This window comes from Mustela erminea, chromosome 5, assembly GCF_009829155.1.
Source record: "Mustela erminea isolate mMusErm1 chromosome 5, mMusErm1.Pri, whole genome shotgun sequence".
NCBI lineage: Eukaryota > Metazoa > Chordata > Mammalia > Carnivora > Mustelidae > Mustela > Mustela erminea.
Genome location: NC_045618.1, coordinates 116,323,641 through 116,351,441, shown reverse-complemented (window position 1 = coordinate 116,351,441; position 27,801 = coordinate 116,323,641). Strand labels below are relative to the sequence as shown.

The 27,801-nt window shown below is 45.3% G+C and overlaps 1 protein-coding gene across 3 annotated transcripts in view; it reads right to left on the bottom strand.

The window, feature by feature from the left end:
- SMOC1 (SPARC related modular calcium binding 1) overlaps positions 1-27,801 on the bottom strand; it is a 149,296-nt gene that overhangs the window by 58,110 nt on the left and 63,385 nt on the right. For all 3 annotated transcript variants that reach the window (XM_032344612.1, XM_032344613.1, XM_032344615.1), the window contains exons 2-3: positions 23,926-24,091; positions 22,427-22,539 (exon numbers count right to left, since the gene is read on the bottom strand). In XM_032344612.1, the coding sequence (XP_032200503.1) occupies positions 22,427-22,539; positions 23,926-24,091 (279 nt within the window). The remainder of the gene's footprint in view (positions 1-22,426; positions 22,540-23,925; positions 24,092-27,801) is intronic.

Below are 27,801 nucleotides of genomic sequence, written 5' to 3'. Positions count from 1 at the left end.
AACGTTCTTAATCAAACCAAGCCTCAGACTGCCCCTGCCTACTTAAAAACTGGAGATAATTATGGGGCGCCTGGGTGGCTCAACCAATTAAGCATCCAATTCTTGGTTTTGGCTCAGGTCATGATCTCAGGGTCGTGAGATCAAGCCCTACATCAGGCTCTGTGCTCGGTGTGGAGTCTGCTTGAGATTCTCTCTCTCCCTCTGCCTCTGCCCCTCCCTCAGCTCGAGCTCTCTATATCTCTTTAAAAATAAATAACATCTTTAGAAAAATAACAGGAGATAATTATACTTACCTCACTCAGTTGCTGAAAGGATTAAATTAGATAATGTAAATAAAGCACTGAACTCACACAGTAAGTGCCCAGTTAAGCTTAGCTATTTATTTTTATTATCATGTTATTTTTCAGCAACCTATCTGTACACTCAAGAAGGGCACAGCCAGATTCCCTGATGGAAACCAAAGAACATACTATTCTGACCAGTCCCAGGGGAAGGGGGTAGTCTAAGTTCAGCAAACAGTTCGAAAAAGTTAGTGGGAGAAGGGAAATTTTGTTTTCATACAGAAGTAGTTCAATTACTCTCAGAGGAGAGAAGTAAGGCTTCTTGCAGAAAAGCAATCAGGCTATAAATTCTATAGAATTGATGGCTTACATACACATAATCAAAATGCAAATTCTACCAAGTTTGGTTTCCTACCTTGACAACTTATTTAACATTTTAAATTAATAAGTAATCCCTTTTGTTCTACCTCCCGCAATACCAGCCTCAAATTAATCAACTTTCATATTTAATGGGAAAGTTATGGGCCATGAGGAATTGCAAAGGTAATTAGCAATTTCTAGGATCTCACTGTGCAGCTGTCAAAGCTCAGGGCTGATCCAGGCCCAAGGGTATGGATACAAACCATGGAGTTTGCTCCTATTCTATCTGGAGCCTGTTGGGAAAGCTGAAATGTCAACTGATGGGTCTTCCTTCAGAGACAAAAGTGTTTATATATCAACCTAAGTGAAATTACTCATTGATTAACTATATTGTTGAATATGACTGGCATACTTAATATAGGCTTTTTTTTTTAAGATCTTTTTTTTTTAATTTATTCATTTGACAGAGAGAGATCCCAAGTAGGCAGAGAGGCAGGCAGAGAGAGAGGAGGAAGCAGGCCCTCCACGGAGCAGAGAGCCCAATGCGGGGCTCGATCCCAGGACCCTGGGATCATGACCCGAGCAGAAGACAGAGGCTTTAACCCACTGAGCCACCCAGGCGCCCCTAATATGGGCTTTTATACACCGAGGACGTTGTATGTGAACCTCACAGTAACCATAAATCCAAAACCTGGGATTGACACACACACACACACACACATGAAAGAGAAAAAAAGCCAAACATAACACTACAGGAACTCAACCATCATAAAGAAAGAGAATAAAGGGAGAAAAGAACAGAGAAGAACAACAATACAATGAGAAAACAATTAATAACATGTCAATAAATCCATACATATCAATGATTATTTTATTTATTTTATTTTTTTTTAAGATTTTATTTATTTATTTGGCAGACAGAGATAACAAGTAGGCAGAGAGGCAGGCAGAGAGAAGGGGAGAAGCAGGCTCCCCGCTGAGTAGAGAGCCCGATGTGCCCCACAATCCCAGGACCCTGAGATCATGACCTGAGCCAAAGGCAGAGGCTTTAGCCCACTGAGCCACCCAGGCACCCCTCAATGATTACTTTAAATGTAAATGGCCTAAATGCTCCAATCAAAAGACAGAGGCTGGCAGAACGGATTAAAAAACCAAAACCCATCTAAATGCTGCCTACAAAGAGACTTATCTCAGACCTAAAGATACAAACAGACTGAAAGTGAGGGGATGAAAAGATATTTACTACACAAACGGAAGTGAAGAAAGAAGCCAGGGTAGCAACACTAATAGCAGACAGAACAGACTGTAAAACAAAGACTATAATGAGAGACAAAGAAAGACATTACATAATGATAAAGGGATCAACCCAACAAGAAGATATAAAAATTGCAAATATCTATGCACCCACCATGGGAGCATCTAAACACATAAAGCAAATACTGACAAACATAGAGAGAAATTGATAGTAACTTAATAATAGTAGGGGACTTTAACACCCCACTTGCATCAGAGGGGAGACCATCCGGGTAGAAAAATCACTTAAACGTACTTTAAAACAGTGTGTTTTTAGGTAAGCACATTTCATCTCTGACTCATACACTTAAATATTTTTGGCAAGAAGCCCTTTGCATCAACAGCCCAATGGTATATTTCAGGTCAACCTCTGTCCAAATTAAGACAAATGTGAAATTACTTTAAGCCTGTTCAACATTAGCCTAACTCCCAGACATCTGGAAGAATGTGGGAGGCTAGCACTCTCAACAAACACAGTGAGTAACTCGTGAGTGCGGGGAGCAGAGCAAACACCAGCTCCCAGGATAAAGCAGATCAGGGACTGAAGGCAAGGACTGAAGTGAGAAAAACAAAGGAGACTCCCAGACAACGCATACAGACAACTGCCCCCCACTGCTTCCATGCCCCAAATGGAAAACACCTCTTCTACTTCACAGCAGCTTTTTACTCACCACCGATGATCCCACCAGACCATCCAAGTCATGCTGTATGCAAGTTCTTTATAGGACAGGCACGTGGAGCAGAGGTTATGTGTTTAAATGTCACAGCTAGTTCTTAACAGCTTGAGAATTTGGATCCTTGGGGCGCCTGGATGGCTCAGTTGGTTAAGCATCTGGGTTTGACTCAGGTCATGATCCCAGCGTCCTGGGATCGAGCCCTGCATCAGGCTCCCTGCTCAGCGGGGAGTCTGCTTCTCCCTCTCCCTCGGCCCCACACCCCTCCACCCACCCCCGCTTGTTCTCTCTTTCTCAAATAAAAAAATAAAATAAAAAAACTTCCAAAGAAGAAAAAAAAAAGAAGAAGAAGAATCTGGATCCCTGGATTCAAACTGCCATAAAATTTCAGAATTGACAGAGCTGGGGAAAAAAGAAAAAACAAATCGTAATGATCACTAGTCTAATGCAAACATTTCACAAAGGAGGAAACAGGTCCGAGTCTGAGTCCTCGGACACAGCCTGAGTTCTGGCAGCTGAATGTCCCTCAGAGCTGAAAGGGAGAAGGAGAAAGGCATGGCCCCTTGTGCCGGCATTTGAGGGAACTGACAGGGTCTCTTTGTGCCTTGTAACTCTCTGGCATATGGAACTCTTTTGGGGGAGATGAAGGGAGGGGTGGAGATGGAAATGGGATAAATACTCGAATCAAGGAGGCGGCTGGAAAAGTCTCTTGTTCCAGCTGGGTGAGAGGATGCTTCCGGTGTGGTTCAGGTGACAGTATTGGGGGGGGGGCCTCCACTGTGGCCCCTGGCTGGCCTGCTTTCCTCTGGCTGTTCCTGGGGGGCTTCTGTGACAAGGGCGGGACCCCACATCCCAGAGTAGCTCCTCTGTTGTTAGGCATTTGCTCTCCTTGCTGCCAAGGGCCCCCAGAGGCCCTAGGCCAGTCTCTCCTGCTTCTAACTCCTGCCACACTGAGATGCTTGTGAAGACCGCAGGTGTTCCAGAAGGTGTGACCAAGAATTACTGGGGGTGAAGTTCTCTAGCCAAATAACTTTGGAAACATTGGGTTAAATAAAATCGAAAGATTTCTTGATTATCTGACTTAAGACTCTGAGAAGTCAGATCATGATTTAGATCGAAGAGGAAGATAGTGTTTGCAGCAACCCCTAAACTTATTTAACGGGGGGACCCTCCCTTAATTTTGTGTGGGGAACATTTCGTGGGACTGGTGGTCTCTGAAACGTGCTTTTAGAAAAAGACAACGTAATGAGCTACAAGGCTTTGCTGCGTTTCCTTGCTTTTCCCAGTCTGTCCTTCTTACAGCCCCAGATCGGGTTCTCATTTTAGCTCAATCTTTCTGAAATAATTTCCCTCCGGCAAACCCCCACCGCCTTTTTGTAACACTTTCTCAAGCTCTGTATTCATTAACAAAATCCATCTTGAGTAGCCTCGGACCTTCACGGACAACTGGATCCCCTCCAAAGCACAGCACCTTCTCACCCCGGGGTTTCTTCTCCCCCCTCTCTTTTCTTTGTGCCTCTTTTGTAAAATAGAAAACGTGAGTCATATGCAAAGGGTCAAGCTTGATGCAGCCTTTTTCGCAGCAACCCCCAAACCTGTCATGAAATAACTCCTATCATGCACACGAACACTTCCCAGTGGGAAAAAGGGAAACTACGAAGCAGAAGGCATGCGGATATTTGTCTGACTCTCTTTTGGCAGTGGGAGTAAGAGACTTTTTTTCCTCTCTTATCTGCCAGTTGCCCCAGATCAGTTAGCAGGTACTCTGGATTAAGTTAATGCACAGTGAGAGTTCAGCATCTTGCTATTGGTCCAACTGATAACTTTGTTTCGGGGCAGTATTTCCGGCGGCCCCACTTTCCCTTTGTCCGCATTCTCTACGGGACCTTGGAGCAACTGTGTGCCTCCATGGGTGCCATAGGCCCTCGCTCGCTGGAAGAATGATGAGACCTCGGGCCATCTGAGACGGCCGCTTGTTGCCCTAGAACATCTCTCTCCATCTGACTGCCGGAGAACGTGCTTTATCGGGTGTGCTCCCCACACGTACAGTTTCGGGATTCCTTGGGTCTGGGATCAGTTGGAGAATCTGCATTTCAAACAAGTTCTCAGGTGCTGTTGCTGCAGGAACCCCATAGTTCAAGAGCTACTGCTTTAAAGGAAACTTCCACCAAACCGCCCTTTCTGGCATTTACCATGAGCTCCTCAAGAAACAAGTCCTTTTCCAGGTGAAAATTTGGGAACAAGGAGCCTATGACCATACCTCCCTCCCAAGTTTTTATGTTCCTGTTGTTTTGATGACATCCGCGGTCTTCTGATTCATGGGTCTAGTGACTGCAGCATTAAATCATCTGGGTGATTTTACACATGGGAAAGAGTTTGCTTGTGGTAAGAAGAAAGGGGGAAGAGGGAAGGGATAGTGTAATTCTTTTGGTTTGGCTAGCAGGAGCTGTTTTTTTCCCCTCAGTTTAGGAAAACTTATCCCGCAAACGGCCCCCTCATCTTTAGTCAGGTTTGGCTCAGAAGCAACAAGATGCAGAAGGAAAAACATAGCTTTGGAGTCAAAATGACAGGGGTCTAAATATCAATCTCTGCCATAAGCTGTGTGACTTTGGCCAAGTCACTTAACCTCTCTGAACTGTCTGGGATACTGAGCTACCGGCACCCACCATAAAGGTTACTGAGAAGACAAAATGAGACGAGATAGATAAAGCATCTAAAATGCTGTGGGCTGTAGCATATGCACTCCGCACAAGCTGAACCTGTCCTTTCCCCTTCCCTTGGTAGGCAAGATGGAGGTCATCACTTCAGAGCGCCATCTTCTTATTGGCTGTAGACATTGTCTCTTGTCTTCTGCCAGGTTAGGGAAGCTTGTATGTTGGGGAATGAGGGCCTTTCCTTTTATTTATTTTTTTTTAAGATTTTATTTATTCATTTGACAGACAGAGATCACAAGTAGGCAGAGAGGCAGGCAGAGAGAGGAGGAAGCAGGCTCCCCGCTAAGCAGAGAACCCAATGCGGGGCTCGATCCCAGGACCCCGAGATCATGACCTGAGCCGAAGGCAGAGGCTTAACCCACTGAGCCACCCAGGCGCCCCATGGGCCTTTCCTTTTAGAATATTTACCTCAACCTCTTAATGGAGGAGATGCAGGAAAGGAAAGTGATCTTACAATTTCAAATATGAAATATCCTCCTCAATTTGAAAGTCTTTGTTGACACATTTTTATGTGTTGATGGTGTAATGGAGCTGCAGGCATGATATTTGTTAGAAGAGGTGAATTCAGAAAGAGAGCCAGAATTTCTCTTTCTTAGGCTGTTTATGACCACACCCCAGTTTTGGGAAAGACTTTGTAAGAGACAACTTGGCAGATTGAATTCAGGGGGAAAAGAGACATAAATCCCTATGATATGGGAATGACTGATAGAAATAAGGATTTTTGCCAGGGCAAAAAGGAATGATTTGTTGGCTGAAAGAGAATTTCACAGGGACATAATGATGTCTATCTTCAGACTTTCCTGAGGAATGTGAGATTTCTGCAGATTCAGTAAGTCCCATAGCTGGGACGGGGGTCATCTGTGGCCAGTGACAGCTCTCCAGTCAAGGTAGAGAAGGACTTTCCTAATAAATTGTCCTGAAAATACATTATGTCTGTTGTCTTTGGTGGTGATAAGCTTCCTGTCCCTGGTGGCAATCAAGAAGAAGGTAGATGACTGGGTCCTGAGCCCTCGACTGAGACAGGGTAGGGAGCGGAAGGGGAAGATGAACTAGATACCTCTGAGGTCTCCTTTTACCCAAAAGCTCTGTGATTCTACACCTTGCTCTAAGTTGAACGTCTGCTACCCAGGAGTACAGTGAGAATCTACTAACTGGACCCTAATGATCAGTTAGGACCATGCTTCCAAGTATCTGATGAATATTTTTTTGTATTTTTTCAAAAAATATAAACACCATCCCCTCAACACACACATAAGGGATGTTTTAAAAACCTGAGTGTTAGACACTCAGGGCCCCAGAGGACCTTCTTTCCTTAACCCCATTCCCTCTGTCTGATGCCTAGAATGGCCCAGGCTTTGTAAGTAGCAAATAGAGCACTTCTTGTTTACTTGCTTTTATTTCCTTTTGGGGTTGTTGGGGGGGGCAATATCAAATATGCTTTTTTTTTTTTCAATTTTAGTACAGTTGAGTCAAATATGCTTTTTTTGTTTTGTTTTGTTTTGTTTTGTTTTTTAAAAAAAGGTAGCCGGTAATAAAGCTGCTTGTGGGTAGGAGCTGTATTCAGAGCAGAACTGGGCAAGTCTGGCCAGGGGAGAAGCTAGGGAGGGACAGGGATGGTCTGCAGGAGTGGGCGCTCTTTCTTGTTTCTCCAATGGACTTCACGTTTAATGAGACTTCTCCGCCTTCATATACCTCCCTCCTGTGTTCTTATTTATTGCCTTTCCCTACTTTGGTGGGGAAAAAAAATCCTACCCCTTTAATTTTGCAGAATCACTTAGCTAACTGATCTGCAGGGTCACCTCCTGGCATGTCGTGTGTGACCACAGGAGCGCGGCAGAAGTCCTAAGTGCATGTATATGAACGGCTGAGCCTGGAAGGTTCCTAAGTGTGTGCTGCACACCAACTTGTGCCTCCCCACCCAATTGAACGTTAGCTACAGTCTTGTAAAATCCAAAAAAAAGTGTGGAGGTCACCTCCCAGAGGCCATTGAGTGAACCTCCCTCCCAGGGCAGGAGCACTCCCTCCTCTCCCCAGCAGCAGCCCTGCTAGATGCCAATTCAGTTCCCAGGATGGGAAGGTAAGCTCTCTCTGAGTCAGACATTCCATCTGTGGATTGCTCTACTTGTAAAAAGCTCTCCCTGTTCTGAGTCAGAATCTGAGTCACTATAAAGTTTACTCAGTGATCCTGAGTCAGCTCCCTGGGACTATTCAGTAAAAAGCTATTGTCATCCACAAAGGTTGGAAGATGGTTCTCTGTATCCGCCTGGTCATCTCCTCCCTGCCCCCCATCCCATCTGTTGGTTCTTCCACCTGTAAATCAAACATGTCTGGCTCCTGGGCAAGCATGCAGGGTCTGGGTGCTCCCAGCTGGGTGTCCGAACTCCCCACGGCCCCTGGTAAGTCTGTCCCTACATTTGTCTATCATGGAAATGCAAGGTGCCAGCTCTGGGCAGTGTGTGCTGCTGCTGCAGGGGGGTGTACTTGGGAGGGAGGGAAGGACGGAGGCCTGCTTCTCCAGCCTTCCTGCAGCCCATGGGGACAGGAAGGCTCAGAGGTGGTGGGCTTCAATCATAAAAATTCACTTTCACAGGACAGCCGATGATCGGCTACAGGATTTGATGAAAATGCTCTGGTACGAGACCATGAAGACAGCTGCACACCACTCTGTGAATGTTAAAAGCCACTGAATTGCACACTTGAAAGAATAAATGTCATGGAATGTGGATTTCATTCACTAAAGCTGTTATTTTAATTTTTTTTTACGTAGGCTCCGCACCCAGCATGGAGCCCAACGAGGGGCTTGAACTCATGATCCTGCGGTCAAGACCTGAGCTGAGACTGGACTTGACTTAGCTTAACCATATGCAGCTATAGATCCATATCTGGTGCCTCTCAAGCTGTTATTTTAAAGAACGAAACCAGGCGGCCAGCTCCCAGGTCACAGTGTGCTGACCTCTGAAACTGTTCAACCAGCTCTCCCATTTTACAGATAAGCAAACTGAAGAAGAGGAAGAAAACTAATATCTAAGAAAACTCACCATTTTGTGCTAAATAGTGGGTATTTCCATATAAATTATTGTATGCAGTATCTGGTTGTGGGACAAAAGCAACACAATGAAAAACACATGTAAAACAAGAAATAGGATGCCCTGGGCATGGTAGATGTTCAAGTTGTAACAATAATAATGTGTTTGTTGCTTATTTAACCAAAAAGGAATAAGAAAAGCAACAACTTGACTGACAGTGGATCTATTTACCATTATGCCACTTATACATAAAGAACGGGCTTGATTTTTTTTTTTCTTCACAGTGTAACTGCTTTAAAAAAAAAAAAAGTTGGCATTATACACGCCACAGAAGGCTTGGGGAGCCTAGAGCAGGCCACCATGCACTAAAACATACAGAACCGGCTTTGTCCGGGGGCATCCAAAGGAGCCATTTATAGCTAGAGAAGCTCCAAATACTCCAGCTTCTGGATGCAGCCAGGGTTTTAGTACTTTACCTAGAGAGGCCTCTGCTATGAGCAGAGACCCACATGGCTGCTCTAGGTAAGACAGTTTCCCATGAAGACAAAAAGACATAGTTCCTAGACTCATCAAAGATAGGACGGACCCTTCCCCTAGGGACAGTGCTCGGCATTCCCGCCTGCTGATGTTCAATCTACCTTGGTCAGCACAGCACGGATACCTTCCGTACTTGCGGGGGACCTGGAAGAGGAAGGTCCAGCTGGTAAGCCCGGGTGATCCCGGGGCAAGCTAGTCACATCTCAGGCCCACAGGGGCAACTTCAGGAACAGCAGTTCTACACGACAGGGTGGGGAGAGGGAGGAGCTCAAAAAAGAACATCAGGGACGCCTGGGTGGCTCTGTTGGTTAAGCATCTGCCTTCGGGTCAGGTCATGATCCCAAGTCATGGGATCGAGTCCCACATCGGGCTCCTTGCTCAGCAGGGAGCCTGCTTCTCCTGCTGCCTCTGCCTACCACTCTGTCTGCCTGTGCTTGCTCTCTCTCTCTAACAAATAAATAAATAAATAAAATCTTAAAAAAAAAAAAGTTCCCTTAAAAAAAAAAAAAAAAAAAGGAACATCCACACCTGCTTCCTAGCTTGGCCCAGGCACTACAGAAATAATAGTTCCCTGGGTATTTGGAAATATATCAGTAAGAACTACAGCAGTGCTGACAAGGGGAGCCCACCATCTTTGCCAAAAAAACACAGAACTTTTTCTTTGCACTTCCAACTTCAGAACAAAGCATCATCAAAGGAAAAAATAATGACAGCTCCCCAGGTCCCTAAAGGCAAAAAAAAAAAAAAAAAACCCTCAGGAAATAAAAAAATTATGTGTAAGTGTGCATTCGTGTGGGGAGCAGTGATTAGAACAAGTAAAAATGAGGAAAGTGTTAGTGCCAGATAAATCTTTATTAAGGAAGACTGTTCCTAGAACATGAAATCAAAGATGGGAAACAAAATACATTTTATCACAGAGAAGTAACATCACAAATGGTGTTTTATAGTCTCTAGTATTGTTAAAACCATCCAGCTACCCCCCAAAATTCAAGTGGCTTGGGAATGTATTTGATAATAGCTACGAATCAGCCATGTTGCCCTCGATGCTGTGGAAGGCTATTTGGTGGTATGCATCAGATGCTTTAAAAAGTATGTGTCCTCTTGACCCAATATTTGACTTCCAGAAATTGAATCCCCAAACTTCTGGGATTCACTATGTAGTCCATGCAGTGGAACACATTGCCGCTGTTAAAAACCAGGTAGCAGGGCAGGGGGATCCAAGATGGCAGCCCAGGAAGAACCTGAGCTCACCTCTGCTCGTGCCACATTGGATCTAAAGCTGCATACGGATCATTTATCTTTGAAAACGATCTCAAAGCGCGACAAACTGCTTCTCTACAGGGAAGGATAAAAAGACCCCATCAAAATGGGTGGGAGAGGCAGAGGTGCCGTCTTGGCAAAAACCTCATACTCTCAACTCAGCCACGTGCTGACCCACAACAGGGAAGGCTCTCCCCAGTCCAGCATCTGTCTGAGAGCTCCTGGGGTTTGCACCAGGGAGATGAGCCCTCCCAAAACACCTGTCCCGGAAAAGCAAGGGGATGATGTGCAAGGCACCCAAAATGCTATAAGAAACTGAGATTTCCCTCTTTAGAGGGCTCGCAGGTGGTCCTGTTCACCCTATTCACTTATTCACTGGATCACTGAATGATCCAGTCCAAAAGCAATTTGAAAAGCACCTGGACTGTATGCAAAGGAGAATCATTTCCTGGTCTGGGGGCTTCTGCTGGAGCGGCAGTGGACAGCTGGGGTTCTCTCTAGAGACAACAGTGCCAGCAGATGTTATCTGGGTCCTCTCCACTTACTGGGGCAGGCAGGCCCATTCAGACACAGCACCCTCCCCTGCCCCACTGGGAGGCAGGAGGAAGGGTGGGGATGGGACGGTCCTGGCACGATCCCCTTGCCCTGGTGAAGCCATAGGTGATCACAGAGCCACCCTGCTCCTTAGCTGGGATAGATAGTCACCGATGCCCATGGCATTCTCCCACTCCTTTGCTAACGTCAGCAGCACAAGTGGTTATCATACTCTCCCACACCCTCACTGGGGCTGGTGACTTTGAGTGGTCGTGGCTTTCTGCGGCACCCAATCTGGGGCCAGCGAGCCCAGTGCAGGCAAGGCACTCTCTAGCAGGATGGCTGAAGTCCTGGGGTGCGCACAGTCGCGGCATTATCCCACTGCATTTCTGAAGCCAGACAGCGGGCCCCACCCCTGCTCTCTCCAGCTGCTCTGCTAAAGTCAGCACACACGGACTGCACAGGGGAAACCCCTTGTTTGCCTGGCCCTGGTGGCCAAGGGGGCTGACTTTCCTGAGCTCCCAGGGACTATAACAGACAGTTATAAATTCTAAGACAGTTCCCGGCAAGCCAACACCTTGTGCAGGCACAGTCCAGACAGCCAACTGAAACACACACCCAGTCCTGTGAAAAAGGCCTATTTACTAATCCTAGAGCTACAGCCTGGGGAACAGGCTTCAGGTTTCTCACACTGCTAGAGGCTAGTGAGGCACTCCCAGAGAACATAAGCAGGGAGACACCATTCTTGCATGACCTTTGGTCTTGCTATGGCTTGACAAGACCCCCTAGAAAGGAGTTTATATATTCATCTGAAGCCCGGAGTTTTGCAACTGTCACCCATGGAACACCTCCAGATCTCCTGACCTGGAGGCTGGCAGGGATGATGAATGCAACCCCACAAAACTATAGAAACATATACATATTCTTTAAAAGCATTTAAAAGCTGCTGCCTGAGGGTCTGGCTTCCAGTTGGTCTGAAACTAGATGCTAAATGAGATCCTTTCCCTTGTAACATGGACAGATGTCGACATGCCCTGATATATCAAGAATAACTCGGGTTGTTTGGACAATCACCAAAGTTCAGGAGACAACCAAGAACTAGGGCAAAGTTGAACTGTAAGGTTCATCACGTACACAAGGTCACTGCTTTAAGAACTGGGAGAGGTAGCTTGTTTTGCCTAATGCATTGAAACAGACAAAGGAAGTCAAGCAAAATGAGTAAACAGGAATATGTTCCAAAAGAAAAAACAGGACAAAACCTCAGAAAAGGACCTCTGTAATGATACAGAGATATGTAATCAAGCTGGTGAAGAATACAAATGATCATAAAGATGGTCACTGAATTTGGGAGAAAAATGGAAGAACCCAGTGAGAACTTCAACAAAGAGATAGGAAATACTTTTAAAGTACCAAAAAGAAGGGGCACCTGGGTGGCTTAGTGGGCTAAGCCTCTGCCTTCGGCTCAGGCCATGGTCTCAGTGTCCTGGGATCAAGCCCTGCATTGGGCTCTCTGCTCAGCAGGGAGCCTGCTTCCCCCCCCCCCCCCCGCCTGCCTCTCTGCCACCTTGTGATCTCTGTCTGTCAAATAAATAAATAAAACCTTAAAAATAAATAAAATCTTAAATAAATAAAATCTTTAAAAAAAAAAAGTACCAAACAGAAGTCACAGTGTTAAAGAATATAAAAACTGAGCTGGAAAATATACAAGAGGGGTTCAACAGCAGGCTAGATGAACCAGAAGAATGGATCAGCAACCTGGAAGACAAAGCACTGGAATTCACCCAGACAGAGCAATAAAAAGAAAAAAGAATTTTAGAGGCAGCTGGTGGCTCAGTTGGTTGGGCATCCAACTCTTGATTTTGGCTCAGGTCATGGTCGAACAGTTGTAAGATCGAGCTCCACATCAAGCCCAATGCTAAGCCATGCATCAGGCTCCACACTCGGTGGGGAATCTGCTTGAGATTCTCAGCCTGTTCCTCTGCTCTTCCTCTCTCTCTCATTCTCCCTAAATAAATACAATCTTAAAAAGAAAAAAGAATTGTAAAAATAGAGATAACTTAAGAGACCTGTAAGATAACATCAGGCAGAATAACATCCACATTATAGGGGTCCCCGAAGGAAAAGAGAAAAAGAAAGGGGCAGAAATCTTATTTGCCAAAAACTCCCTAACCTGAGGCGGGGGGAACAGACATCAAGGTACAGGAAGCCCAAAGAGTTCTAAATGAAATGAACCCAAAAAGATCCACACCAAGGCACATAAATAAAATGTCATAAGTTAAAGAGAAAATCTTAAAAGCTTCAAGAGAAAAGCAACTTGTTACATACAAGAGAAACCCCACAAGACTATGAGCAGACTTTTCTGCAACTTCCAGCCATAAATATTCTACCTGGCAAGGTTATCATTCAGAAGTGAAGAAGAGACAAAGTTTTTCAAATAAGCCAAAGCTAAAATAATTAATCACCACTAAACCAGCTTCATAAAAAAATGTCAAAGGTACTTCTCCTAAATTTAAAAAAAAAAATGGCATTAATTAATTAACAACAACAACAACAACAAAATGCAAAAGTAAAGATTTCATTGGAAGAGATAAATATATATAGTAAAGATAGTGGTTAAATCACTTATGAAGCCAGTGTGAAGGTTAAAAGACAGAAGTAGTAGAATTAACTAAAACTACATTAGTTATAAGATATATAAAATAAAAAGAGGTAAAGTGTAATGTCAAACACATAAAAACCTTGAGGGGGACAGTAAAAATGTAGAGTTTGGGAATGTATTCAAATTCAAGTTTCAAATTCAAATTCAACCTAAAGGAGACTGGTATATATACGTAGTATATTGTATATAAACCTTGTGATAACCATATAGCAAAATTTATAGTAATACATAAAAGAAAATGAGAAAAGGATCCAAAAATAACACTAATGACCAAAAAAAAGCATAGAGAAAGTACAAAAACAGCCAGAAAACAATTAAAATGGCAATGATTACATACCTATCAATAAGTACTTTAAAATGTCAGTGAACTAAATTCTCCAATCAAAAGACATAGAGTGGCTGAACGGATTAAAACACACATATGCACACACATACACACACACACACACACACACCAACAACAACAACAAGACCCATATATGCGGCCTACATAGAATAGAAGTAAGTAAAGTGAAATTGAAGTGAAAGTGAAGAAATGGAAAAATATATTCCATGCAAATGGAAACCAACAGAAAGCTTATGTAGCAATACTTATGTCCAACAAAATGGACTTTAAAACAGAGACTGTAATAAAAGTCAAAGAAAACCATTATGTAATGATAAAGAGGTTAATCCAGCAAAAAGATACAGCATTTATAAATATATAAGTACCCAACATTGGAGCACCAAAGTACATAGAGCAAATATTAACAAACATAAAGGGGGAAATGAACAGCAATATGATAATAGCAGGGGACTTTAGCACCTACTTACATCAATGGATAGATCATTCAGACAGAAAATTAGTAAGGAAACAGCAGCCTTAAATGAGACATTAGACCATATGGACTTAATAGATATATACAGAACTGTCCGTCCAAAAGCAGCAGAATACATATTCTTCTCAAGTGCTCACAGAACACTCTCCATGATAGATCACATTAGGCCACAAAACAAATCTCAATAAACTGATGAAGATTAAACTCATTTCAAGCATCTTTTCTGACTACAATGGTATGAAACTAAGAATTAATTACAGGAAGAAAATTGGAAAAACGTCAAACACTTGGAAACTAAACAACATGCTACTGAACAACTATCAGACAAAATCAAAGAAGAAATAAAAAATACTGAGAGACAAATTGAAACAGAAAAATGGCATAACAAAATCTGTGGATGTAATTATAGCAGTTCTAAGAGGAAAGTTCATAGTAATACAGGTCTACCTCAAGAATCAAGAAAAACCTCAAATAAAAAATCTAATTTTACACCTAAAGGAACTAGAAAAAAGAAGAACAAATGAAATCCAAGGGTAGTAGAAGGAAAACAATTAGAGCAGAAATAAATAAAATAGAGAATAAAAAGACAATAGAAAAGATCAATGAAACTAAGAGCTGGTTCTTTGAAAAAGTTAATAAAATTGACAAACCTTCAGATAGACTCACCAAGAAAATAAAAAAGAAAGAACTCAAAGAAATAAAATAAAAAATGAAAGAGAAGTTACAAGAGATACCATAGAAATACAAATGATTATAAGAGATTTCTATGAACAATTACATACCAACAAATTGAGCAAACTAGAAGAAAGGTATAAATTCAAAAAACATACAACCTTCTAAAGCTGAATCAAGAAGAAATAGAATATGTGAATAGAGTGATCTCTAGCAAGGATACTGAGGCTAAATCTTTCCAACAATCAAAAGTCCATATGGCTTCACAGGTGAAGTCTATCAAACATTCGAAGAAGATTTAATACCTATCCTTCTTAAACTCTTCCAAAAAGTTGAAGAGGAGAGAACACTCACAAACTCATTTTATGAAGCCAGCATCACCCTGATCAAAAACTGGATAAGGACAACAACAATAAAAGAAAATTTATAGGCCGATACCCCTGAAGAACATAGATACAAAACTCCTCAACAAAATGTCAGCAAACCAAACCCAACAATAAAGGATCATACACTGTGATCAACTGGGATTTACTCCAGGGATGCAAGGATGGTTCAATCTCCACAAATCAAGTGGTACATCACATCAGCGAAATGAAAGATAAAAATGATATGATCATCTCAATAGACGCAAAAAAGTACTTGGCAAATTCAACATCCATTTATGATTAAAACTTCTCAACAAAGTGGATATAGAGTGAGTGTACTTCCACATAATAAAGGCCACGTGTGACAGACACAATGCTGATACTATTCTCAATGATGAAAAGCTGAAAACCTTTCCTCTAAGATCGGGAACAAGACAAGAAGCCCCACCCTCCCCACTTTTAGTCGACATAATATTGTAAATCCTAGCCATAGCAATTAGGCAAGGAAAAGAAATAAAGTTCATCTAAATAGGAAAAGAAGAAGTAAAACATTCACTATTTGCAGTTGACATGATATTATATGGAGAGAACTCTAAAGATTCCACCAAAGGCAAGGGGAACAAAAGCAAAAATAAACAAAACAAATGGGACTACATCAACCCAAAAAGCTTCTGCACAAAGAAACCATCAACCAAATGAAATGGCAACCTATATATTCAACAAGGGGTTAACATCCAAATATATAAAGAACAACAACTTAAAAACAAAAACCAAACAATCCAGTTTAAAAACAGGCAGAGGATCTGAATAGACATTTTCCCATAGAACACACACAGATGGCCAAAAGGCACATGAAAAGATGTTCAGTATCACTAATCGTCAGGGAAATGCAAATCAAAACTGCAATGAGATATCACCTTCCACCTGTCAGAATGGCTAGTATTGAAAGGATAAGAAATAACAAGTGTTAGAAAGGGTGTGAAGAAAGTGGAAACCTCATGGACTGTTGGCTGTAACGGATATTGGGCCATGACTACAGAAACAATATGGGGGCTCCTCAAAAATTTAAAAATAGAACTACCATATGACCCAATAATTCCACTTCTGGATTTAAAGAAAATGGAAACACTAACTCAGAGAGACAGAAGTACCCCTATGTTCACTGCAGCATTATTTACAATAACCAGGATATGGAAACAATCTAAGTGTCCAACAATTGTTGAATGGAAAAAGAAGACATGGCCTGTGTGTGCGTGTGTATGTGTGTGTGTGTGTGTGTGTGAGTGTGCAATGGAATATTAGCCATAAAAACAATAAAATCTTGCCATTTGTAACAACACAGATGGATCTTGAGTGTTAGGTTAAGTGAAGTAAGTCAGAGAAAGACAATAACTGCATGATTTCACTTGTATGTAGAATCTAAAAAACAAAACAAACAAAGCCCAGGTACAGAGAACAGACTGGTACCTGCCAGAGGGGAGAGGGGTTGGTAGGTGTGAAAAAGATCAAGGGAACCAGAAGTACAAACTTCCGGCTGTAAAATAAGTAAGTCATGAGATGTAATGTAGAGCATAGAGAATGTGATCAGTGTTATTGTATTACATTTGTATGATGACAGATGCTGATCATTTCACATTGTACACAAAAATTGAATCACTGTGTTGTACACCTGAAACTAACATAGCATTGTATGTCAGTTATACGTCAATAAAAATTTTTAAGTTAGGTAGATTTATATATAACATGGAAATAAATCCACAATGTAATTAGTTTAAGAAAATGTTATTCAAAAAGGGGCACCTGGGTGGCTCAATTAAGTATCTGCCTTCGGCTCAGGTGTTGATCCTGCGATCCTGGGATCAAGTCCTGCATTGGGCTCCCTGCTCAGTGGGGACCCTGCTTCTCCCTCTGCCTGCCACTCCCCATGCTTGTGCTCTCTTGCTCTTTCTCTGGCAAAGAGATAAATAAAATCTTTAAAATAAATAAATTAAAACATTGTATTAGTTATTAATATGTTTTTAAAAGAAAATGTTATTTAAAGGTGTAAGATATTGAGGCACCTGGGTGGCTCAGTGGGTTAAGCCTCTGCCTTCGGCTCAGGTCATGATCTCGAGGTCCTGGGATCAAGCCCCGCATCGGGCTCTCTGTTCAACGGGGAGCCTACTTCCCTCTCTCTCTCTTTGCCTGCGTCTCTGCCTACTTGTGATCTCTGTAAAGTAAATAAATAAAATCTTAAAAAAAAAAAAAAGATTTTATTTATTTATTTAACAGACAGATATGCAGGTATGTAAAATGATCCTCTGTAACACATCGTTTTTACTAGCTACAGAGTGCAGCAGCAATGAATTGAGTATAAATGATATCTAATCGGTTTAAGTGATTTTCCATTACTGGATGTTTAGATTGCTTCCAAACTTTTGCTACTATCAGCAGAACTTAGATGAAAATCCATGTGGCTAAGTACTTGCACATATTTTTTTTTTAAGATTTTATTTATTTGACAGAGATCACAAGTAGGCAGAGAGGCAGGCAGAGAGAGAGGTAAGGTGGCAGGCTCCCCACTGAGCAGGGAGCCCCATGCAGGGCTCAGTCCCAGGACCCTGAGATCATGACCTGAGCCTAAGGCAGAGGCTTAACCCACTGAGTCACCCAGACACCCCTTTGCACGTATTCTTAATGTTTCCTGAGAATAAATTCCTAGAATTGGAAGTGTGGGCATAAGATGTGGGCACATCTAAGGACTCTTGACGCACATTGCGAAATTGTCCCATAAAATGTCAATGCCAATTTACTTCCCAAACTGTAATATGAGGGGGGGTAGTTTTTTCCCTTTAGTAATTCTCAATTTTTAACAATTTTTCTCTAATTTTTAGCAATTTGGTAAGCAAAATGACATTTTTTTTTTAGTTTGTATTTCTTTAATTACTAAGGCAAATGAGATGTTCCATATTCATTTATCAGCTAGTTGTGTGATTTGCTGGTTGGTATCTCTTGCCTGCTTTTCTACTAGGATCTTTTTTCTGGTGTGTAAGAATTCTTCATTTATCAGCTCTTTGTCATTAAGGCTAATAAATGTCATTTGTCTTTTAGTTTTGGTTAGGTTTTATGTTCAGAAACTTTTTTACAAAGATTTACTTATTTTAGAGAGAGAGAGAGAGAAAGTAGGGGGAGGAGCATGGAGGAAGGGCGGAGGGAAGGGGGGTATCACAAGCCGACTCCTCACCGAGCACAGAGCCTGCTGTGGGGCTCGATCTCACCACCCTGAGATCATGACCTGAGCTGAAAGCAAGAGTCAGACACGTAAGCGACTGAGCCACTCAGGAGCCCCTGCTCAGAAACGTTTCATTGGTATAAATTTTTTGAACAACAAAATGCACTTTGAATTCCAAATTACTCATTTGTCAATGGGGATGTGAAATACAACCATTTGAAATACAACCCTGTATATTCGCTACTTTATCATTGGTTTTCATATCTTTTCAAGGAAAGCCACTCGAAGGCACACGTTGCGACATTTCTTGAACCCTCCACGGCAACCAGCACACAGCCCAGAGCAGAACTCCAAGATGTTGGAGATGAAAACAGCGTTGTGTCTGGGATTTGCTTTGAAACAGCCCAGTTCAGGGTGGGAGATGAAAACAAGACAGAAACAAAACAGAATCAGCCACATGTTAGTAATTGTCAACTCTGGCTGGGTAAAGGGTACAGGGGTTCTTTATACCATTACTTCTTGTTGTATATTTGAAGAGTTCTGTAATCAAAAGGATTTTTTCTCCCCCTCCCCCCCTTTACGGATTGGCCACCAGCTTCACAGTGCGGCCTTCTGGAATAACAACGGTGATGAATACGAAATACACACATATCAAGGCCACTTTTTATAACATAAAAACGTTAAAAGCCCAGGCCTTGAAAATTAGGTAGGGCTGGGTACAAACCCTTTCTAGTGTCAGTGACCTTGAACCAGTTCTCAACCTCTCTGAAACCGAGTTTTCCTTTATAAGGAAGGGCACTAGTAACTACCGCAAAGGGTTCCGGCGAAGATTAACGGGTATAAAACTCAGTGCCTCGCGCCCACCGGCACTCAACAGAGGAGGCTTCATCATGACTCAGGGATGCACCAGCCTGACAAGCTCCAGCCAGCATTTCCTGGTGGTGTTAATCCAATACCCTTCTCCTGCAGCTGAGCTTTCAGTTAATCGGTTTGGGCACCAGACAACCGCTTGGCAGAGGACTTGGCAGAACAGATGTCAGGAATTATGTTCCCGACACCCAGAAGAGAAAACAGATAAGGCCATAGGAAAGGACAAAGCACTTAACTCCCAACCTGACTCAGCGGGTCCCCAGAGAGCCTGAACTCCACATTCCAAGGATGCAATCAAGAACAAGAGTGATGACAACAGCGGGTCATTCAAAAATTTGACCAAACGCTGTCATCACCTAGGGAGCTGAAAATAACACAATGCCTGGGGCCCACTCCCTTCCCAGCATGCGGGGTGCAGACTGGGTATCAAGGTTTTTCAAAGTCGCACATGACCTAAGGCATAGCTCCCCTGCTGTGGGGGCTGGGGTGGGGGCTGGGAAGAGGACAGGGCAAACAAAGAAGAGAACAGAGACCACCGCATCCCACATGAACCCCATTAAAACCAGCCCACTCATGTGGTCCCAAGCTGTGTCCCATGCCAAACAAATCTAGTCCTATTAGGGTCCCCTTGCTCCCTCTATAAACTTCAAGAGCCCATTACTGGTAATAATTCACAGGGCTGAAATATGGTAATAACATCAGGATGGGTGCCTATCAGTATTCTAAGGAGTACCGAAGTAACAGCCCCCCTCTGGATGCTGGTCTCACAAAACAAAACAACAAAGTCCGGCTAAGCAAAGGAGGGGGCTGGGAGAGGCAGAAAGCGCTCTGTCTCACAGCCGTCGGGCAGCCTGTCCCCGCTCCTGAAGCACACTCAAAGAGGCAGCCTCATTTCGTGACGTTACTGCAGCGTCTTTGATCAAGGCAAAAAGCACATCCGTTTCAATCACGGTAACGGGACAAGCGGGCTGTCGGGCCGCCGGCTGCCCACCGTGGTGAGCCGGCCTCGGGCCTGCGGACACATGGCAGTGCTTAGTGTGTCAGACAAATGAAGGGGTTCTTGACTGTCTAGCCAACATTTGCTGAACTTCAGGGGCCCCTGTGTTTAGCAATTCCTCTCCCGGCAAACACCACCTGGTCAGGACTGGCCTCGCCAAAGCCAAAGCCGGCCAGCGGCTGTCTGTCGCCAGGCAGCAAAGCCCTGAGAGCCAGGAGGGCAGGAGTCAACCTTCTCACGAGCAACACATGGGGGGGTGACACAATCTTCAAGAAAGGGGAGAATGCCGACCATCCACTTGCCCTCCCCACCACGACTTCTACCGCGGTTCCCGGCCCCAAACTTAGTCGAGAGAGGTCTGATTTTCTCCCCTACGCAGGAATTCCCAGCAGTGTGGTTACAGAGACAGACACAAACACCTGCCTTCTTTTCACCAGGATACATGAAAAATAAGAAATTGTGGAGGGAGAGGTTCGCCAGCATAGATCCGCGGAGGATGCTGAGGAAAATGCAGGATATTTAAATAGCATCTATGCGTTCCAAGGGTTGGACGTGCACGAGTGTATGTAAATCTTCACCACAGTCCCATGAGGTAAGCTATTGTGATACTCATTAATAATAGTCATAACAAGAGTAACATATAATAACATACATAACGTAATGACTATGATTATGTATGATAATAGTGGTGACCATAATCTCCATTTTTCACCGAAGGACACTGAGGCCCAGAGCTCTATGACTCGCCTGAGGTCGGGGCTGGGTGCCTTCAGGATCCCCGGGGAAAACCACAGCAGGAGACTGCCTTCTTGCAGTCCACACCTCAGAGACTTCTAGAAAGCTGCCGGGGCAGGGCACAGCAGAACCGGGATGACTGAGGGCCTGGGAGCAGGAGGGGTCTGACTCTGAAGCCCAGCCCTGCCTCCCCAGTCCCTGTATGTGGGGATAACAACGCGTACCTCGCAGGCTTGTGGTGAGGCGTTAGTGAGAAAAGGAATAAAAGTGCTTCTCAAATTGTCGGCAGTCAAGGTCAGTTTAACCCGAGGCTCTCCATCCTGGCTGAACATTTGAATCAGCTGGGAACTTTAAAAAGTACGATGCCCAAACCCTTCCCCGCCACCCCTCTGCATTTCCACGCCAACAAGTGGTCTATCCGAAAATCTGCAATCCCCAGGCCCGGCCCCAGAAAGACACCAAAGGCCAGCCTGCACCGTCTGCCCCCTTGATTCAGAATTACGGGAAAGCTTTTAAACCTCGGAAGCCTCTTCTTCCAGCCCTGAGGCAGTGGGACTCCTCCAAATGCCGCTCTATTCCCCACAGGGAGAAGCAGACACCAGGCCCACCCCCAATCACAGGACTGATGCACGCTGGTCCATCACAGGACTGATGCACACTGGTCCACTGTGACCTTCCCTATGTTCACCTGAACCACGCCTTCATCCAGCTGTCTCACACCCAGCACACTATATCCCCCATCCAGCCGGAAAGCTTTATGAAGGAGTGCCCTATTGTCCCGTGCTGCCTGTGTTTTAGAAAGAGTTGTGCCAACACCAACATACCCAACATCGGTTCTACACAAAGCACTAACCAGAAGACCGTGCAGGATGAGAGGGGGGACGGCCCGAAAGCAATTTCTAAATCTGAGTGAGTGCATGCACACGCCCGTGTGACGTGTGTGCGTGTGCACAGACACACGCACTCCAAGAATCATGGTACAACGTGTACTCAAAAGGAGCCCTGCTTCGTTCAAGGACTAAAGGTGGGAAGAAAGGGATTGCAGAAGGGGTAGAAATAAACAGTGAAGGGATTACCAGGGTTGCCCTTGGAAACTGGCAGGGATAAGAAAAATAATCAGCGTGCATTTGACAGAAGAGAAAAATGGAGACAGCCAGCAGGGAGGACGGGGACCAAGCAATGCCAGTTTCCTGGCTCAGACTTCCATGCCCCTTCTCAGGAGCCACTGCCAGCTGGCAAGGGAAGGCACGGAGGGCCCAGGAGGGGGAACGAAGGCACCAGAAGGTAGCACAGAGGGGTGTCAAAGAGCCCTCCGCAGTTTCCCAGAAAGCAAAGGCTCTGAGGGGCCCTTCCACTCGCAAGCGCCTCCCCTCGGCCGCAGTCCAGGAAATGGGCCTGAGAGACTTGGCCAAGGCCTCACCTGGGTAAAGGAGCCATCCTCGCTGCACTCCGGGACGAACACTGCCTCCTGGGGCTTCTTGGCTTGCTCCAGGGCCTGAGCCCGTTCCAGGCGACACTTGCTCTGGCCAGCGTCTATAAGAGGAGAGGAGGAGCAAGGTTCGTACGTCCCTTGAATCCACACGGGAGACATGAGGCAAATGGCTGCCCAGGCCTAGGAAAGCGGAGACAGAGCCTCTCTGCAGGGGGATGAGCCCCGTACCGCCAACTGGCTTTTCTAACAACGCGAAGCCAGGGGCTAGTACATGCTGCTCAGCCTCCCCTTCCCCTTAGTGTTATTCTTAGAAAAGTTAGGGAGGTGCATTTATACCAGATTCTGCTCATTTTTTTCTCCCAAATACCCTCAGTCCCTCTCAGGGGGGTGGGAAAAAGTCCCACTTCTATTATTTTTCACTGGGTTTATTGAAAATCTTGCAAGCCCAAGGGGTCTCAGAGATGTTTTAGAGTTCAAGAACGGCAAGTGTTGGGGCGCCTGGGTGGCTCAGTGGGTTAAGCCTCTGCCTTCGGCTCAGGTCATGATCCCAGGGTCCTGGGATCGAGTCCCATGTCGGGCTCTCTGCTCAGCAGGGAGCCTGCTTCCCTTCCTCTCTCTCTGCCTGCCTCTGCTTACTTATGATCTCTCTCTGTCAAATAAATAAATAAAATCTTAAAAAAAAAAAAAAAAAAGAAAGAAAGAAAGAAAGAAAAGAAAAGAAAAAGAATGGCAAGTGCTTTCTTTGGAAGATCAGAAGCTCTAAGGCAGCCTGCTTGGTCTCACACAATTCCTACAAAAGCTCTAAGCAGCCCAGGGCTCACAAACGCAAATATCTACAGGGCGGAGGAAAGTGATATAAATTAGGGAGTTGAATCGGGTGTGCAAAGAATGGCACTCAGCTTGGAGATGCCGCAACTGGAGAACAGGCCCCCCCTCTAAAGGAGGGAGCTGCCACTCAGGTCTCACCATGTGTCTCCCTGTGGGAGGAAACACAGACCTAATATGATCAGAGCTTCCAATTATTTATGAGAAGTCTAAAAATCCAGATTTTCATGTTGAATCTCTCCACGTTTAAATGTTGTCTCAAATGTTTTTAATATTTTTAAACATGTGAGCAGCCCAAACAAAATACATCTGTTGGCCAACAATTTGGAAGCCTTCCCTATTCAGGAGCCAACAATAATGTCTTGCCATTTTAAGCATCTCCATTTACAAAAATAAAAAATAAAAATAAATAGCTCTAGCCAGATAGCAGTACATCCGCTAAGCCCTAGCCTGGTGGCAGTATGTGAAAGACAGAATAGGGCTCATTCCTTCGGGTAGGCCCGCTCTCCTTCTCCTAGTCCCCAGGGGAGGGGTGGAGGGAGATGAGCAAACACAAGGAATGGACTCATTCTGAGCCTCCCCCACGAACAACGCCCCATGCAGGGCATGGTGGCGCCTGCCTGGGAGCCTCCTGTCTGCTGGGCCGGGGCGCACACACTCACCTTTGCATCTGCCACGATGCACCACGCCCAGGTTTGGGTCTCTGCACTTGGCTCGTTGGTACTCACACATGGACTCATAAGACCTGCCGTCGGAGGCACAGATGGGTTTGGGCTGAGTCCTGGAGCAGTGGAGGTTGCACTGAGGGTCACGGTCGCTTATGAGGAACTAGGTTGGAGAGAAGTGAAAGGGTGTCCAGGTTACTTTTGCAAGGAAAGTAGGGGCGAGTCCATGTCTCACAACACTGGTTTGCCTGGGGGAGCAAGTCCAGAATAAACCCAGAAAGTTATTAAATCCTAGAAGGGGACGGGGAACGGAGCAGCCATGCAGCCTAACCAAGGAAAGCATTCTGTGCTAAGTCATTCACAGGCAGGATCTCCTTAATCCTCGAAACGGCCCTGTGAAGTAGGAACTGTTTGTTTTGTAGATAAAGAAATTCCAGCCAGAAAGAGGTAACTGGTCCAACGTTACACAGCTATAAGTGATGGGCTTGAACCTAGATCAGTCAGAAATCAAATCAAAGCTTTCACCACCAGGATGTTCAGTCTCTCCACCCTTGCACGTGGCCACATGACCTCTGTTTGGGTACTTTCCCAAATCCAGAACTCACCAGCAATCTCTACATTCCATCTTTGGAGAGTTTCATGTGTTAGAAAATAGCTTGGAGACCCAACTCAATCACCCTTCAATTTCTGCCCACTGCTCTCTGGCAGAATAAGAGTGATTTTCTATGAGAAAGGGATTTCCTGATTTTAAAAGATCATAATAATCAGATTGGGAAACGCTGAGTTAAACAGGTTCCTTTACTGCAGGACTTCTCAGACACCTTTGGTACATCCTTACAGACCGTGCTGGCAGCCAATTGTGTGCTACTCTTTCCATTGAGCTACTTCCCTTCCCTTGAATCTGGACTGGCCTCAGTAATTTGACCAACAGCATGCTGTAGAAATGATATTTGGGACTTCTGAGCTTTCCGGCTTCCTCCCAGGCCTCTCGCAACACTCACTCTGGGGGAACAGAGCCACCCACCGCAAGAAGCCTAACAACCCTGAAAGCACCACATTATGTGGAAGCCCAGGCTAGCATGTGCCAGAGCCACAGGCAGACAGAAATGCCCCACCAACCCAGGCACAGAGACCCAGTGAGTGAAGAAGCCATCTGATGAGTCCACCCCACGCCCACTCTCCTCTGATTGCAACTACCAGATGGAAGTAAGCTATTATTCTTATTATATTATTATACTTATTTGTGTGAGACACCCCAAATAAGAATCGCCCAGCTGAGCCCAGTCAACCCATGGAGCTGTAAGGGATAGTAATACATCGTTGTGCTAAGCCACCGAGTTTTATGGTAGCTGGTTACACAGCAAGAGAGAAGCAGATCAAGGGGCATGTAGGACAACGCATCTCCCACTTTTATCAGTGAACCCCTATTAGCAACTATAGGATACAACAGGAAAATAATAATTGGATCCTACAATAATGAGCTTCTGTTGAATAACCCATGATTAGGCTGCATGGGCATTGAGAGCTGGATCCATTCTTAGCCATCCCTAAATACCAGAGTTCTAGGCCCACTCAAGGCTCTCTACCAGCACAAGCTGACACAATGCATATCTCACCATAATGTAGGCAATGCCATGAGCACACATCTGGCCATTGGTGATACTAGAGTTGACTGAATAATCATGCCAAGCTTATAGGGTTTAGGGGAGGTGTGAATACGACCCCTGTTTTGGGTGTATCTTGAGGCCCTCTGTGCAAAGCAAATAAATGAGAACTTGATCCTTTTCCAGAACAGTGGAAGGAGACTGGAGGCAGCATCACTCCCTTCAAGGGAGCACTAGGAACACCTTCACCCTCCATACTGGCCAAATTCCTAGTGAGTCCAAGCCCATCCGCTAGCGCTCAGACCGTCTCTCAACTATAAAACCAGTCCCTCCTGCTAGACTGACCTCCCACCTGGGTGTTGGCTGCTCAGCACAGGGAGGGAGCAGCTGTGGGCTAAAACCATGCCAGCCTCCTCAGGATCGACAGTGCAACTTGTCTTCCCTGCAGGCCCTTGGGCTCCCACGTGCACGGGCTCAACATGAGTCCTGCCCTAACCCAGAGGGAAATGCCCTGAGTGTCTCATAAGAGAATCCAGCGTTCTGGGATTGAAACCTACACTGCAGAGAGCCATATCCAGAGGAAGCCTGCTGCCTCCCAGGCCACCACGCAGAGAGAAGAGTTGAAGCTCACGAGATAGCAATCAGGGGTGGCATCACCCACACCTCAACCCCGCATGGGATCCCCCACCTTACTCCCCTCGCGTTGCCCCCACTTTAAACCCTAGAGCAGCGTCCCATCACCCCTGGGGACTTCCACGCGGTCTCCTAGGCCTGGCAGACTCTGACTCTAGGGCCTCTCCCTGGCCTCAGCTCTTATGGCCTCATCCCCCCCACCTTGCTCACCGCTGCTCAGGTACACTGGCCTGCTTTCCATTTTCCAGACACGCTACATTTGCTCCTCCCTCCAGGCCCTTGGACACACTTCCCTCTCACCCCTCCTTCGGATTTTGGCTCATATCCTCTGTTTTTGGAGGCTCTCCCTGACTCTCACAGGTGCCCTATCATAACCCCTCACGCCTCACTTTTCTTTCACGGCACCGAACACGGTTTGTGAGGATGAGCTATGTGATCTGATTAACGGGGGAGCCCCCGACTCTGAACCCTGCAAAGACAAGGAGAACGTCTCTCTTGCCTGTGAACGCATCCCCGGCATCCAGAACAAAGCTGGGCGCCCGAGCATTTGAAGCATGAACGTGATCTTGTCGCAGCCTCTCCCACGTGGTGCTGCCTCCAAACCAGCTGGGGCCGTGTGACTGGCCTGGCCTTGCAGGCTCCTGCCACCCCAGGAGATCACTGGGCTGTGCCCCCACCTCTGTCTCCCCTGCATCACCAGGCAGGCCGAGGTGGTCCACAGCTTCCCATCCTGGCTCCACCTCAAAATTTAAGTTGTCTCTGAGACTGAGAGGTAGGTGGGTCTTTTCTCTCCTACTCGGTCCAGAGCCCTCTGCCACTATAGGCCTCCCGTCTACGACGGACTGAGCACCAGGGAAAACTTGGAACAAAAAGGTCCAGCTGGATAAGGCAGGTTTGGGAAGCCCCGGCCATAGGCTCCTGAAAGGGCACAGGATACAGGCGGCTGCAACCAGCAAAGCTGGCCTCAAACATCTCCCTTCCTCCCTCGGTTTGGCCCTCCTGGCCCCAATCCTAAAATGTCTGCAGCCTAGAAATGCAGCCGGATCTGGCTTTGTAACTCTGCCTGGTGAAGAGCCAGTCTCCAGCCAGAGGGTGGCATTGGTATACCCCCACCCTGGCTTCCAGGCCAACCTGTAACCCCAAGACTGTCTGAAAGCAGGCCAAGGCGCTGCTGTTATCACACAACTATCTTCTCACCTGTGCACCCACGAGCCACTTACCTGAAGTGACACCTGCTCGTAAGACCTGTTTTGTTAATATTTTGCCATGGGAATCAGCAGAGGCCAAGGGAAAACATGTTCTTTTTTTTTTCTCTCATGGTCAGACAAGGATGGAAATATATGTATCTTCTTTTTTTCTCTTTTTATTTTAAGTAGGCAGCATGCCCAGCACTGAGCCCAATGTAGGGTTTGAACTCATGACCCTGAGATCAAGACCTGAGCTGAGACCAAGAGTCTGAGGCTTAACCAACTAAGCCACCCAGGAGCCCCAGAACTATCTGTATCTTCTAGAGTCCGGGAAAACCAAGGAACTCATCCTTGGTCACAAAGGGATTGGCGTAGCCTAAGAGCAATAATTATAAAAGCTGATAATTAGGTCTCACTTATGATACATTAACGAATTTAACCCTATGAGG